The sequence below is a fragment of the Nyctibius grandis genome, chromosome 23, assembly GCF_013368605.1.
Source record: "Nyctibius grandis isolate bNycGra1 chromosome 23, bNycGra1.pri, whole genome shotgun sequence".
NCBI classification, from domain to species: domain Eukaryota; kingdom Metazoa; phylum Chordata; class Aves; order Nyctibiiformes; family Nyctibiidae; genus Nyctibius; species Nyctibius grandis.
Genome location: NC_090680.1, coordinates 5,099,439 through 5,113,551, shown reverse-complemented (window position 1 = coordinate 5,113,551; position 14,113 = coordinate 5,099,439). Strand labels below are relative to the sequence as shown.

Below are 14,113 nucleotides of genomic sequence, written 5' to 3'. Positions count from 1 at the left end.
TGACTAAAATCCTTCTTCATCAGAAAAGATCAATTTCATCCAAATGCTTTCTGACTACACACCATCTTCACCAAGTTTGCCAGCAGAAGTACCTCAGGTCCAGCATATGATTTCTTGTCAAAACCAGAGGCACACGGAGAAGATCCAGCAGCCCAGCAGGTAAGCGAGATGAGTGCTTGAGCAGCAGAAAACCACTCACGCTTTGCAGTCAGCTGTGCTACTGCAGCTGTTCCAATTTATATAGTGGAAAGACTAGGATCAGGGAAGCAACAACTGGTATCTTTTCCCTGCTGGTCTAGAGCAAAGGTACCACAGCACAGTATCACAGAATGACAGAATCAATCAGGTTGGAAGAGACCTTGGGATCATCGAGTCCAACCGTTGCCCTGACACCACCCTGTCAACTAGACCAGGGCACTAAGTGCCATGTCCAGTCTTTTCTTAAACACATCCAGAGATGGTGACCCCACCACCTCCCTGGGCAGCCCCTTCCAATGGCTAATGACCCTTGCTGAAAAGAAATTCTTCCTAATGTCCAACCTGAACCTCCCCTGGTGAAGCTTGAGGCTGTGTCCTCTTGTCCTATCGCTGGTTGCCTGGGAGAAGAGGCCGACTCCCACTCCACTACAACCTCCCTTCAGGTAGCTGTAGACTGCACTAAGGTCACCTCTGAGCCTCCTCTTCTCCAGGCTAAACACCCTCAGCTCCCTCAGCCGTTCCGCGGAGGTCAGACCCTCCAGACCCTTCACCAGCTTGGTCGCCCTCCTCTGGACTCGCTCCAACACCTCAACATCTTTCTTCAAGTGCGGGGCACACAACTGGACACAGGATTCAAGGTGCGGCCTCACCAGTGCCGAGTACAGAGGGACGATCACTTCCCCAGACTGGCTGGCTACACTATTCCTGATAGAGGCCAGGATGCCATTGGCCTTCTTGGCCACCTGGGCACACTGCTGGCTCATGTTTAGCCGGCTGTCGATCAGCACTCCCAGGTCTCTTTCCGCTGGACCGCTTTCTAGCCACTCTTCCCCCAGCCAATCAATGAGGTAAACTCAAAAATGAGTACCAATCAACCATGAGGTAAACTCTATTCTTGCCATCATTTATCAGCACACACACAAATAGTCATCTTAATTCTGCAGAAATGCTGGGAATATCTCTCCCTCAGTCCCAGGGCTTTTTCTTAGCACTAAGGAAAGACACACCGCGAACAAAGCAAAAGAGACCCAAACTCCTCAAAGACAGGCCCACTGCATTACCTCTCAAAACACAACGCAACACGAAGTGGCCTGTTTTCATAATTATTCGTTCTGAACAATAACAGCAGAGAAAATTATGCTGCAGGCAGAGGACTAGTGAGGACTGTGGAGGAGAACAGATAAGCAAAACACAGGAGGACGCAAAAGGATTTAATTGTTTAGTTCCTTTCTTTTTATGACCAACATTTGTAGGTTATAGGCAGATTATGCAGACTATGCAATTAACTCAATGTTTGTGATGTACAGAAGACATTACAAATGACCAGGCATGCTCTCCTGATCAAAGTGCCCAAGGTTCCCCTTTGTGACAGAGATAAACGAGATTTCTTTTTTCAGACAGTTTATTTTTCCATGCTAAAAAGGATCCATGAAGAATATCTAAACTAGTTCTGAATTCAAGTGGGAAAAAAATGTGGAATTTCTGACCCAGCTGTTGCCAGATAAAGTAAAAACACAGTCCACAAACACAGTCAAAAACTTACTTGAGCAGCTGAAGCAACCGAATCTGGGCCATGAGCTGCATTTCTTATGCCATCCTGTCCAAAGTTTGCTCTAATGCTGTCCGGTGCATCAGTCCGAGCCATTACAGAGTTTGCTGGCCCCAGTAATGTTTTCCATTTACAAACTGCATCATCTCCCAAGATTTCCATAGCAACAATGGGACCACTCGTTATAAACTGGAGAAGCTCACTGCAAAATGGAAACAGCACATGGTGATCCAGCTACAAATCAAAACCAACAAGAACATATGATCCAGTGGAGATGCTCAGAGCCCAAGTCGGCAACTTGAGCAACCTGATGTAACTTTGAAGTAGGCTCTGCTTTGAGGAGGAGGCTGGACTAGGTGATGTGCACACATTCCCTTCTTATTATGGTTGTAGAAAAAGAACCAGATAATACAAACTCACTCAAGCTACTGTGTAGTATGTTAAATTTCAGAAGAATTTTTAAAACATCAGTACTGGTAACAGTGAAGGAGACCCTCCCAACCATTTGTCTGACAGGAACAATTCCTAAGCATGTCTCTTCTGCACAGCAGGATTTCAGGATCCTCACACATGCCCTGTGTGTGTTCCCCACTGATGCACCTTCAGCACTGCTGTCAGGACGGACTGTTCCACTGCCCCGTGGATCTCTCCCATGGATTTTGCCCAGCCAAAATCCAAAGTGGGAGAGAAGGAAGAAGCAAGATTTGGAAAGTTTGTGGGGGAGAGGGGACTTAACCATAAAGTGAGTTATGACATCCTGGCATAAGAAGAAGTCAAGTGATTTCAATGGGATGAATCTGAGAAAGGAGAAGAGATAGTCAGGAGCAGCCTGCCTCCTGTCCTGACTCCTTCACTTACACGGAAAACAACCATCCAAAATTGGAAACCCAAACGTTCTATTTAAACACTAAACAAAATATATAATTCTATATCTTTACAAAACATGCATACCAACAAGCCTGCCTTTTCATTGTGTAGTCTGGACAGAACCAACAAAGGAGAAAGTTGACTAAACACTTTTTGTACTACTTTCTTAAAAAAAGAGCTTTACACAATTATAATTGTGGATGTGTGTGCTTCTCCAACCATCTTCTCCCTAATGATCATTTATGCAATGATCAGTGGGCAAGAAGAGAAAAGAAATCCTACTAGTTCTTTGATAAAGGAACTATATTAGAACTCTGAAAAGTTACATAAACATAATGAAACTACAGAGGGAAAAGCTATTGGAACTATTCTGCTGGTCAGAGACTGCTTGCTTAGGCTATAGTTAAATGGCTTACACATACATGCATCCAAGAAAAAAGCAGTTTCTATAACACTGCTTACTGTGCAGACTAATCCTGAATATTAAATACATTTTTAAATGACATTCTTTAATATGACAAACATTCTTTTCCAAATAAGTAGAATTGCTATTTTTCCCTACTATTCAACTAGATTTACATTGACTAGTGAACTTGCAAACTAAATCTGAATTTAAAGACAAGTAATACAATGCCAGATACAAATGAGTCAGAGATTTTTACATTTCACTGCCTTGAAGATTCTTGTTCTGTTTGATTTGCAGTGCTTTATAACTATTTGTTTCTAATTTAGACAAAAATCCTTTACAGAAGCTGTAGCCAACAGGACTGCAGGATGGCAAACAGGCACATCACTGGGCAAAGGCTACAGTTCCTCAGATAACTGCCATTAGTGGAGATAGACATCTGTGAAATAACACTACAGGCAAAATTCTTGCTTATTTATCAACATATTCAAGCAGTCTCACTCAGCAAAGAAAAGGCAATCCTAAATCTTCCTTTGATCTCCAACTTGGTCAGACATAGCCTGGGGCCATGTCTCCCTGAAGACCCACAATAAATCAGTTGCTGTTGCAGGAGAGCAGCTGGCAGATCCTAATACTCGATGACAGTTCCAAAACCAGGTCTTTTGACCAAGTCAGTGCAAACCCAGGTCCCAACATGGCTGAAAAACACAAGGGAGAGCTGCACCCTCTTCCTAAAAGAGGCAGACCACCAAGTCCAGAGGGAGGAAAAGTTGTTTGTTGGCAATTTCAGGCTAAGTAGAAACAACACAACCATAAGCACCAATCTGGTCAGTTATGGAAAGACTACGGTTTTTCATGGTAGGTGGAGCAGTCTAGCACTATGGAAGTTTGATGTTTTGTCCAAGGGTAGCAGTACAGTAAACTGCCCCATGCACTATCCTTTCAGTTACTTATGATTTGGGGTACTTGCTACCAGATCAATTCTCACAGCTAAGTGTTCCCTGCTAATTCTCATTACCTGCAAGCTCCACCCTGATCCTGAAGATGCTCCTTCCCTTGGCTTTAAAGTTTCGCCTTGCTAGGAGCATTTTTACTTCTGACACACCAAAGACATTCCCCTGATATCATCAGGTTGTAAATAGTGTGAGTTAAACCCCTGGATAGCTGAAATAAGGATCTGTCCCTGGAGGAAGATGAACAGGGTGCATACTTTGCAAAGGGCTCCACTCAACTAAGACAAGTTCTGATTTTCCCATGGTCCTGCAGTATCAGATACGGTAAATGAACCCTGTGCATTCAATAAATAAGTTTAACACGTGTCAAGCTGAAATTGATATACCTACTTATAAAAAGGTTTTGATTGATGGTCTACGCAGAAATCAGCTGCTTCTTTTCTGGAAGAGTAAAAAGACATAGATATAGATGTATAGATATAGATGTACACACACACACAGATATCTCAACCCCCCTGAAAACCACGAACTATCATTCATCAACATGTTTCTACAGGTAATGTCTTCGCAAGCTGGACAGCTTGTGTGGTGTTCATGCCCAATAACAGAAACTGCATTTAATTTTCTGTCATATTTTGTGTGGTTCCAGGTGTAGCTAGGAATGCTCCTGTTCTGGGAAGGAAGGAATTACTGAAGCCCATAGCATGGACTTTCAGGGTCACTGATGGTCCCCTCATTCTCAGGCTGAGAAATAAATGCAGCCAATAAATGCCAAGCCATTCACTGTTATGTTGTTTTCATCCTTCATCCCAGTTGAGTGTGTGTGTTGGTTAACGAAGTTTGGTTTTAAAGCATAAATAAACAATTTATCTGCTTTACTGGAACTTATTTCCTTATCAAGGCTAGTGTTTGATTACACTGGTGCACAACAGAATATTGCATAACCTGGTTTCTATTCAGTATCCTCAAATGTTACAAGTCACACAGGGAGCACAATGCCCTCCAGATTAAAACTTGCTTTCTCCCACACTTTCCCACTCGAAAACTCAATTTCATCTTGCACTTTCCCTCGGGGAACACAGCAGTTACTACACACTGCCCTCTCCCAAGGCAATGGAGTTTCTGTAATGAGGAGGGCTCCTTACATTGCCAGGCAAACAAAGGCCACCAGGCATACACAGTATGTCTGTACCAGAGCTGTTACTTAGCCTTTACTCAGGCACTGGAAGCAAAAAGATACCCTTTTCAGACAGGGTGGTGGCCCTCTCCAAGCTCTGCATTGCCACAGCCACACTGCTAGCAGCACTGGGCTCAGCCACCCAGCTACAGAAGTTTCAAGGACCATGGTGCAGACCCACCATCCATCCACCTGCGAGCATACCATGGGCTTTTCACCCCCTCACCCCCTGCAGCTAGCCAACCTACTCTCTTCCCTGTTGTTTTCTCCAGCTGCTTCTCATGTTTAACTCTTACTTACTGCACTGCTTTTTTTGCATGGCAACAGTTCGAAAAATCCATGGGGGTGTTCAAGTCTAGCCCTGTTACTTTGCAGCTTCAAAATTCCAGTTCAGAAGTATAGGCTTGGTCTTGGCTTTCTCCAAACCCTGCTGTGCACCACTTTCTGAAGCTTGAATTTGTGAAGGACAAGCTCTTCAAGAGCATTGCCAGGTGAAAGCAAGCATTATTGTTCACCTCTAGTCTGGGTACAAAGTTCATAATCAAAGCAGACCTGCAAGGAAACTAAAAGACTCCCACGTGGAAAAACGTTTTTACATGCAGAAACAGTCTTCTGATTTTTTTTAATCTTCATGATTTTGTTCACTTCGAGCAGCCCTCTTTACTGAAAGAAATTACCTGCATGTTTTCAAACAAGAGATTCCAAGTCTGAACAAAGGCACGGTTCTGACACCTGCAATGCAACTTCTCACACCCCTCTCCCATTTGCAGTCCAGACTTAAGCCCAATATTGCCAGAGGAAAGAAATAACCTCAAGAAGAACCTAAGAACAATTTAGTTTTCCTAACCTTGAGAAATATTTGAAGAGTCACAGCCTTCTCCAGCTTTTTTATCAAAATGACCACCTGCTCATTGGAACCAAATAATTCCTGGTTTGTCGCTTTCAGTTCAGTTTAAGTATGAGCCGTTCAAAATTCAAAAGATTTTCATTGACCATAGAGCTAATACAGAATCACAGAATCAACCAGGTTGGAAGAGACCTCTGGGATCATCGAGTCCAACCATTGCCCTGACACCACCCTGTCAACTAGACCAGGGCACTAAGTGCCATGTCCAGTCTTTTCTTAAACACCTCCAGAGATGGTGACTCCACCACCTCCCTGGGCAGCCCCTTCCAATGTCTAATGACCCTTTCTGAAAATACGCTTTCCTTCCATTTCATAACTAAGGCAGAAACATGATTTAAAAATTATGCCAGTCACACGAACTCTTACAATCTCAAGCTTCAAACCTACACTCTACAAACAGCCTAAAATTTTTGCTTACAATTCACTATTTAACTAGAAAATCCTCTTTTGAAACTAATTCACCAAATAATTTTGGAAAGCAAATATGAAAAAGGTATGCAAACAGATTAGGTATTATAATTTCTGAAGGCGAAGAAATATTTGAGGGGTATATCTGTGATTCTGTGATTTCTGAAACAAACTGAGCTCTACTACTCAGTTAAGAATTCCTATTGCAATAAATATAAAATTGCAGTTGTGCTGTATAACTCAGTTTGGTTTTCATTTCATCTCTCTCATTCTCTGCTTTTAAAGAATGGAAAACAGTGTTCATCTGTGAATAACAGACTGAACTGACATGATTACATGAAGAGACTAGGATGCTGACCTATCAAAGCAGGTGCCTGCCCTCACTATCATATCTTGGCTACAATTTTTCCAGAAGGCATGAATCTACTTAACAGTGATTGCCAGGAAAACATCAGTAATAATCCCTTTAAAGAAAGCAGCAGATGATGATGGTGGTTTGAATCACAGAATCACAGAATGTCAGGGATTGGAAGGGACCTTGAAAGATCATCTAGTCCAATCCCCCTGCTGGAGCAGGATCACCTAGATCATATCACACAGGAACGCGTCCAGGCGGGTTTTGAATGTCTCCAGAGAAGGAGACTCCACAACCTCTCTGGGCAGCCTGTGCCAGTGTTCGGTCACCCTCACCGTAAAGAAGTTTTTCCTCATATTTATGTGGAACCTCCTGTGTTCCAGCTTGCACCCATTGCCCCTTGTCCTGTCAATGGATGTCACTGAGAAGAGCCTGGCTCCATCCTCATGACACTTGCCCTTTACATATTTATAAACATTAATGAGGTCCCCCCTCAGTCTCCTCTTCTCCAAGCTAAAGAGACCCAGCTCCCTCAGCCTCTCCTCATAAGGGAGATGTTCCACTCCCTTCATCATCTCCGTGGCTCTGCGCTGGACTCTCTCTAGCAGTTCCCTGTCCTTCTTGAACTGAGGGGCCCAGAACTGGACACAATATTCCAGATGCGGCCTCACCAGGGCAGAGTAGAGGGGGAGGAGAACCTCTCTCGACCTGCTGACCACACCCCTTCTAATACACCCCAGGATGCCACTGGCCTTCTTGGCCACAAGGGCACATTGCTGGCTCATGGTCATCCTGCTGTCCACTAGGACCCCCAGGTCCCTTTCCCCTACGCTGCTCTCCAACAGGTCTGTCCCCAACTTGTACTGGTACATGGGGTTGTTCTTGCCCAGATGCAGGACTCTACACTTGTCCTTGTTATATTTCATTAAGTTTCTCCCCGCCCAACTCTCCAGCCTGTCCAGGTCCCTCTGAATGGCTGCGCAGCCTTCTGGTGTGTCAGCCACTCCTCCCAGTTTGGTGTCATCAGCGAACTTGCTGACAGCGCACTCTATTCCCTCATCCAAGTCATTAATGAATATATTGAATAGAACTAGTCCCAGTACCGACCCTTGAGGGACTGCACTAGATACAGGCCTCCAACTGGACTCTGTCCCATTGACCACCACTCTCTGGCTTCTTTCCTTCAGCCAGTTCACAATCCACCTCACTACCCGATCATCCAGACCACACTTCCTCAGTTTAGCTGCGAGGATGCTGTGGGAGACTGTGTCAAACGCTTTACTGAAACCAAGACAGACCACATCCACTGCTTGACCATCATCTGTCCACCGGGTTATGTCCTCATAAAAGGCTATCAAGTTGGTTAAGCATGACTTCCCCTTGGTGAAGCCATGCTGAGTGCCCCTAATGATCCCCCTATCCTTGATGTGCCTAGAGACAGCACCAAGGACAAGTTGTTCCATTACCTTTCCAGGGATGGAGGCGAGGCTGACCGGTCTGTAGTTACCCGAGTCCTCCCTTTTGCCCTTTTTGAAGACTGCAGCAGTATAGACAGAGGCAAAGAAGGCATTCAGTAACTCTGCCTTCTTTTTATCCTCTGTCTCCAGGGCCCCCACCTCATTCATCAGTGGGCCTACCTTGCCTCTAGTGTTGGTTTTATCTGCAATGTATTTGAAGAAGCCCTTTCTGTTGTCCTTGACCTCTCTTGCAAGGTTTAATTCCAAGGAGGCCTTAGCTTTCCTAGTTGCCTCCCTACATCCTCTGACAACAGACTTATATTCCTCCCAAGTGGCCAGCCCCTCCTTCCATGATCTGTACACTCTCTTCTTCCACTTGAGTTTGCCCAGCAGTTCCCTGTTTAACCATGCAGGTCTCCTGGTACCCTTTCTTGACTTCCTACCTGCTGGGACGCTCTGATCTTGAGCTCGGAAGAAGCAGTCCTTGAATGCTAACCAACTATCTTGGGCCCCCTTACCTTCTAGTGCCCTGTCCCATGGGATTTCCCCGAGCAATTGCTTGAAAAGGCCAAAGTTGGCCCTCCTGAAGTTCAGGGTTGTGATTCTGCTAGCTATTCTGTTCCTGCCACACGAGATCCTGAACTCTACCATCTCATGGTCACTACAACCAAGGCTGCCCTCAACCTTCACCGCTTCAACCAGACCCTCCTTGCTAGTGAGAATAAGATCCATCAACGTTCCTCTCCTAGTTGGCTCATCCACCATTTGCATCAGAAAGTTATCATCAATGCACTGGAGGAACCTCCTGGACTGAGGATGGTTGGCTGAGTAGGCCTCCCAGCAAATATCAGGGTAGTTGAAGTCCCCCACGACAACCAGGGCCTGTAATTGTGAGACTGCTCTCTGTTGCCTGTAGAAGGCCTCATCACCCTCCTCGTCCTGATCCGGTGGCCTGTAATAGACACCCACAACAGTATCACCCCTGCCAGCCTGCCCCTTAATTCGCACCCACAAACTCTCAACTCGCTCCTGATCCGCCCCTGGACAGAACTCAATACATTCTAGCTGCTCACTCACATAAAGAGCAACTCCACCACCTCTCCTTAGTGTCCTGTCTTTCCTGAACAGGACATAGCCATCCATGACCACATTCCAGTCATGCGAGGCATCCCACCAAGTCTCTGTAATTGCCACTAGATCACAACCCCCCGACCGAACATGGATTTCTAACTCCTCTTGTTTATTCCCCATGCTGCGTGCATTGGTGTACAGGCATTTCAGGGAGCGAGCTGAGCACACCGATTTCACCCCAGGGGGATGGGAGGCCTCCTGGTCTTCATCAACACTAGAGTGTTGCCCCAGTGGTGCAAGCCCAGCTACAACCCCATCCCCCTTCGGATCTAGTTTAAAACTCTCCGAATGAGCCCTGCTAATTCCTGTCCCAGAACCCTTTTGCCCCTACGACATAAACCTTTCCCGTGTATCACTGTCAGGTCTGGTGTCTTATAAAGCCAGCCATGATCAAAGAAGCCAAAGCCCTGCCTGTAGCACCAGTCTCATAGCCAGGCATTTATGGAGAGAATCCTATTATTCCATCCCATGTCATCACCCGAAAATGGAAGGAGGGAGGAGAAAACAACTTGTGCCCCAGACTCTTTCACCAACCGTCCTTGAAGTCTTTCTTCATCCCCCTCGGACTATGAACAAGCATGCCTGCAGAGATTTAAGGGTAGAAGACTTTGGCAAAGCCACAGTGCTATCATTTTAAAATGGCAAAGTCCCTAGAAACAGAGCATACAGTATGCAAAGAAACGACAAATACTCAAGATATTATTGTAGACATACCCAGTATCACAGCCCAATCTTGTGCTTATTAATAATTATTTTCAATTATACAAGACAAGCAGAAATTTTTATACAGCAATAGGCAATAAAAGCTCAAGTCTCAAAGTTTCTTTCCTTCAGTGTGAGTCAACTCTAAAGCACGTGACTTGGCTCAACAGTTCTTCAAGTTCTCAGGCAGGCACTGAAATAAAGAACCACCCAATACAACACTTCAGGATGAAATCTCTCAGACTGCAGGAGAGCAAGCCAAAAAAAAGCTGGCTTGAAAGACATTGTGAATTGGAAATCAGCATTAGAAATCGAATTGAACTCACAAACTGGAATTGTTTGAGGGAGAATCTGGGACCAGTATCATCAAACATGGCAGCAGGTGAATGCAGAAGCAAGAGTAGGAAGTCACACAGTTGTTTTATCAGTATTTCAGAAAGCCAAAAAGGTTTTGAGGTAAAAGAAAATTGTTTCGGACCTCACACAGGAACCATGAGAACACATGACAATGGTATTATGTAAGACAGATAGCTTTGCTTTTCAAAGACATGTTGTATATGAACATGTTTGGCAAAGCAGCAACAGTGAAACAGTGCAGTAACTTTGGGGAAGTCTTCCAGGGTAAATTGATTATGTTTTCTTTCCTCTGCAGCATGTCTTTTTTTACATCTTGTGGTTCAATGAGATAAGTGGAGAACAGTGAAGGCTGGGGGGGATTAGGAAGATGCATGAGTAAAATCTGTCCAACCCTGCAACAATATCAAAAGATCATTTGCTTTGCCTGGGACTTCCAGTCGTTAAAAAGCAAACAAGTTTGGGTTCTGAGAGTACAAATTAAGACAACGGATTTACTGAGAGTGGACATTAAAGACAACCTGTTATAATCAGCAATATGGTTTGTATCAGGAGGCCACAAGGTGAGGACATGCAGACATGTCAGCAGTAAACACTGCTGAATTGCTATGGTAGTCACCTTGGATTCATACAGACACATTGCATATTTAATCACTCATACTCATTTGCACAGAACTTTTTAATACTTAGCTTAACTCTCTACATGCTTTCAGAAACCTACATGATTATGAAACAGATGAGTCTTCTCTCTGTTACTCACTGGGATGGATTTGATGTGTGGAACAACTCAGCATAGCTTCAGAGAACGTTCTTAACTGCAAAAATAATTTTTAGATACAATAGAGCTAACCTTAAAAATTCCTTACCTTGAAAGCACCATCATTTTGGCCTTGGTTATTGTTAATCCTGCATTAATAATGATATCAATTAATTCTCCAATCTTGGGCATTGCATCAGGTTTAATCAAAGCCAGAGTTCTGGGGGGAAAAAAAAAAAAAGTAGAGAGATACAGTCAACACTGCTTTCGTTAGAGCATTTGGTGTGCATGTTGAGTTCATATTCAGACAAAAAAAGTCACATCAAAGAGAGAAATTCTGCCCCAGTCAAACATCCTAGTCCCAGTGTCTCATCAATTTCCACGCTGTTCTTGAATGCCTACACAAGACTTTATTCTGATAAGAACCAGCTTTGCACACCACAATTTCCTGTGCCTCCTAACCCAAGTTAGCCCATAGTGGTCCATCAGCAGTCATTATTTACTGGCTTCTCCCTTCACTCTCAGAGCAAACAACTTGACCACCTATCCCTCAGCTAGTGTATATCTCTATAGGTCCTCACTCATGGCTCTGGGTTAGAACACAACTGATTTATTAATGTCTCCCTATGCTCGCTCAGCTCCCTTTTTTCCTAATATTAATCATTATATACATAAAAATGAAGCTGTTAAAATTCCCTATTTAAAAATACTACTTAAACACGTGCCTCTTCCATAAAACTCAAAGAAAAATTATTGTTTTATTGTTACTTTTAAAATATGTGGAGGTCTCAGTGAGAAAAAGGTCCTGTTGTGCAGTGTACACTGTTTGTGTACAGTACAAACACTTCATGGTATACAATTTGCATGCCAAATAGCTGACATGCTATTTGGGCAACTAGCAATAGGACAAGAGGACACAGCCTCAAGCTTCGCCAGGGGAGGTTCAGGTTGGACATCAGGAAGAATTTCTTCTCAGAAAGGGTCATTAGCCATTGGAAGGGGCTGCCCAGGGAGGTGGTGGAGTCACCATCTCTGGATGTGTTTAAGAAAAGACTGGACATGGCACTTAGTGCCATGGTCTAGTTGACAGGGTGGTGTCAGGGCAACGGTTGGACTCGATGATCCCAGAGTTCTCTTCCAACCTGGTTGATTCTGTGATTCTGTGACACTGTTAATAGACACAATAAAAGGTTGGCAGAGGAGGTACTGCGTCTCTTACACTGACTGACAGCTATATTCTAAGGGAGACCAACCCAAAATCTCTACACTCTCCCCCACATCTTTGTTTCCAAGTACATCCTGTCTCCTTGATAATTATCTTTTCATCCTGTACATCCCCAAGGCCAGGACTGTTTTATTAGCGCGCTTTGCATAGCACCAAGTATACCATCAGCGCTAAACATATGATTAATCAAAAATAACAAGCACAAAAAGGAGGTCTGTAAAATGGCATTTTCTATTTGCATTCATCTTGCAGTGAGTCAGCTTCAAATGTGCTCGGCTTACAAATCAACAGATTTATTCAACCCTGCATCTCAGAAACTCCATGTCTCTGACAATCCTAAAGAGCTCTTTCCATTTTTTACACTGTTTCCAATAACGAAGGCTACCCAAGACAGAATTTTTTATTGCAGTACTTCCCTAAATGAAAGGCAAATAATTGCAAATTTCTCATTTTATACACCAGCACAGCATGGAAAGCAGCCTTTAGGTTAGCAGCAATATATTCTAGCCAGGGCAAATACGCTGAGGTTACAGGAGATGGATGAACTTCCATTATATTTACTTTGAACCTTAAGTGACCTCAGATTGACAGATGCTTCGGGAACAGACAGACTGTCTATTTCACAGAATCACAGAATCAGCCAGGTTGGAAGAGACCTCTGGGATCATCGAGTCCAACCGTTGCCCTGACACCACCATGGCAACTAGACCATGGCACTAAGTGCCATTTCCCATCTTTTCTTAAACACCTCCAGAGATGGGGACTCCACCACCTCCCTGGGCAGCCCCTTCCAAGGGCTAATGACCCTTTCTGAAAAGAAATGCTTCCTAATGTCCAACCTGAACCTCCCCTGCCAAAGCTTGAGGCTGTGTCCTCTTGTCCTATCGCTAGTTGCCCGAGAGAAGAGGCCGACTCCCACTTCACTACAACCTCCCTTCAGGTAGTTGTAGACTGCACTAAGGTCACCTCTGAGCCTCCTCTTCTCCAGGCTAAACAACCCCAGCTCCCTCAGCCGTTCCTCGTAGGTCAGACCTAAAGGAAGGGAGGTGTTTGGACCAGGAAATGTAAAGAGGAAGATTTGAACGTATGTGACATTTCATCTGAAACTAAGGGAGAGACATGGATGAACTTCAGAGCTCAGAAACAAACAGAGATTTCCTCAAGCATCAGGAAGCTCATATACACGGACCAGCTTCGGCCCAGATCTGTTGGGAAATATGACACACAAAGACTGATGGACTAAGGGTGTAGCCAGAAACTGCATGAAAGCAGGCAACCAAGCCTATGCTTCAGCCCATTTCAGCGCAAACTAGTTAGTTTAGCCTTATCTTCAGATCAGGAAGGCCTGACCTCTGGCCAGCATTCAACACAGCACACTCCACGCAGCCTACGGCCCGTAGCCTGTTCCCCTCTTACCCAAGGATTTCACAGCTCCACCTCATTTTGTGATATTATTTATCACACAACAGGGTGTGTCACGTGCATCGAGACACATGACGGGGAGCAGCTGCATGCTGGACCGATGACACGTCCCCGCCCAGTCACACAACGCATGACCTGCAGCCTGGCACGAGAGGTTTTACCTCTTGTTTACCATGAACAGGAAGGCTCAGAGCACTGGAACGAGATCTCCAGTGCCATTTGCATTTCCTTGAGGAATACTTTTT

General features: G+C 44.5%; 1 protein-coding gene across 1 annotated transcript in view; it reads right to left on the bottom strand.

Moving 5' to 3' along the window:
• The window catches only part of NME7 (NME/NM23 family member 7), a 97,198-nt gene that overhangs the window by 61,274 nt on the left and 21,811 nt on the right, over nt 1–14,113 (bottom strand). The window contains exons 4-6 of the mRNA XM_068417323.1: nt 11,331–11,441; nt 4,364–4,414; nt 1,742–1,949 (exon numbers count right to left, since the gene is read on the bottom strand). Of these exons, the coding sequence (XP_068273424.1) occupies nt 1,742–1,949; nt 4,364–4,414; nt 11,331–11,441 (370 nt within the window). The remainder of the gene's footprint in view (nt 1–1,741; nt 1,950–4,363; nt 4,415–11,330; nt 11,442–14,113) is intronic.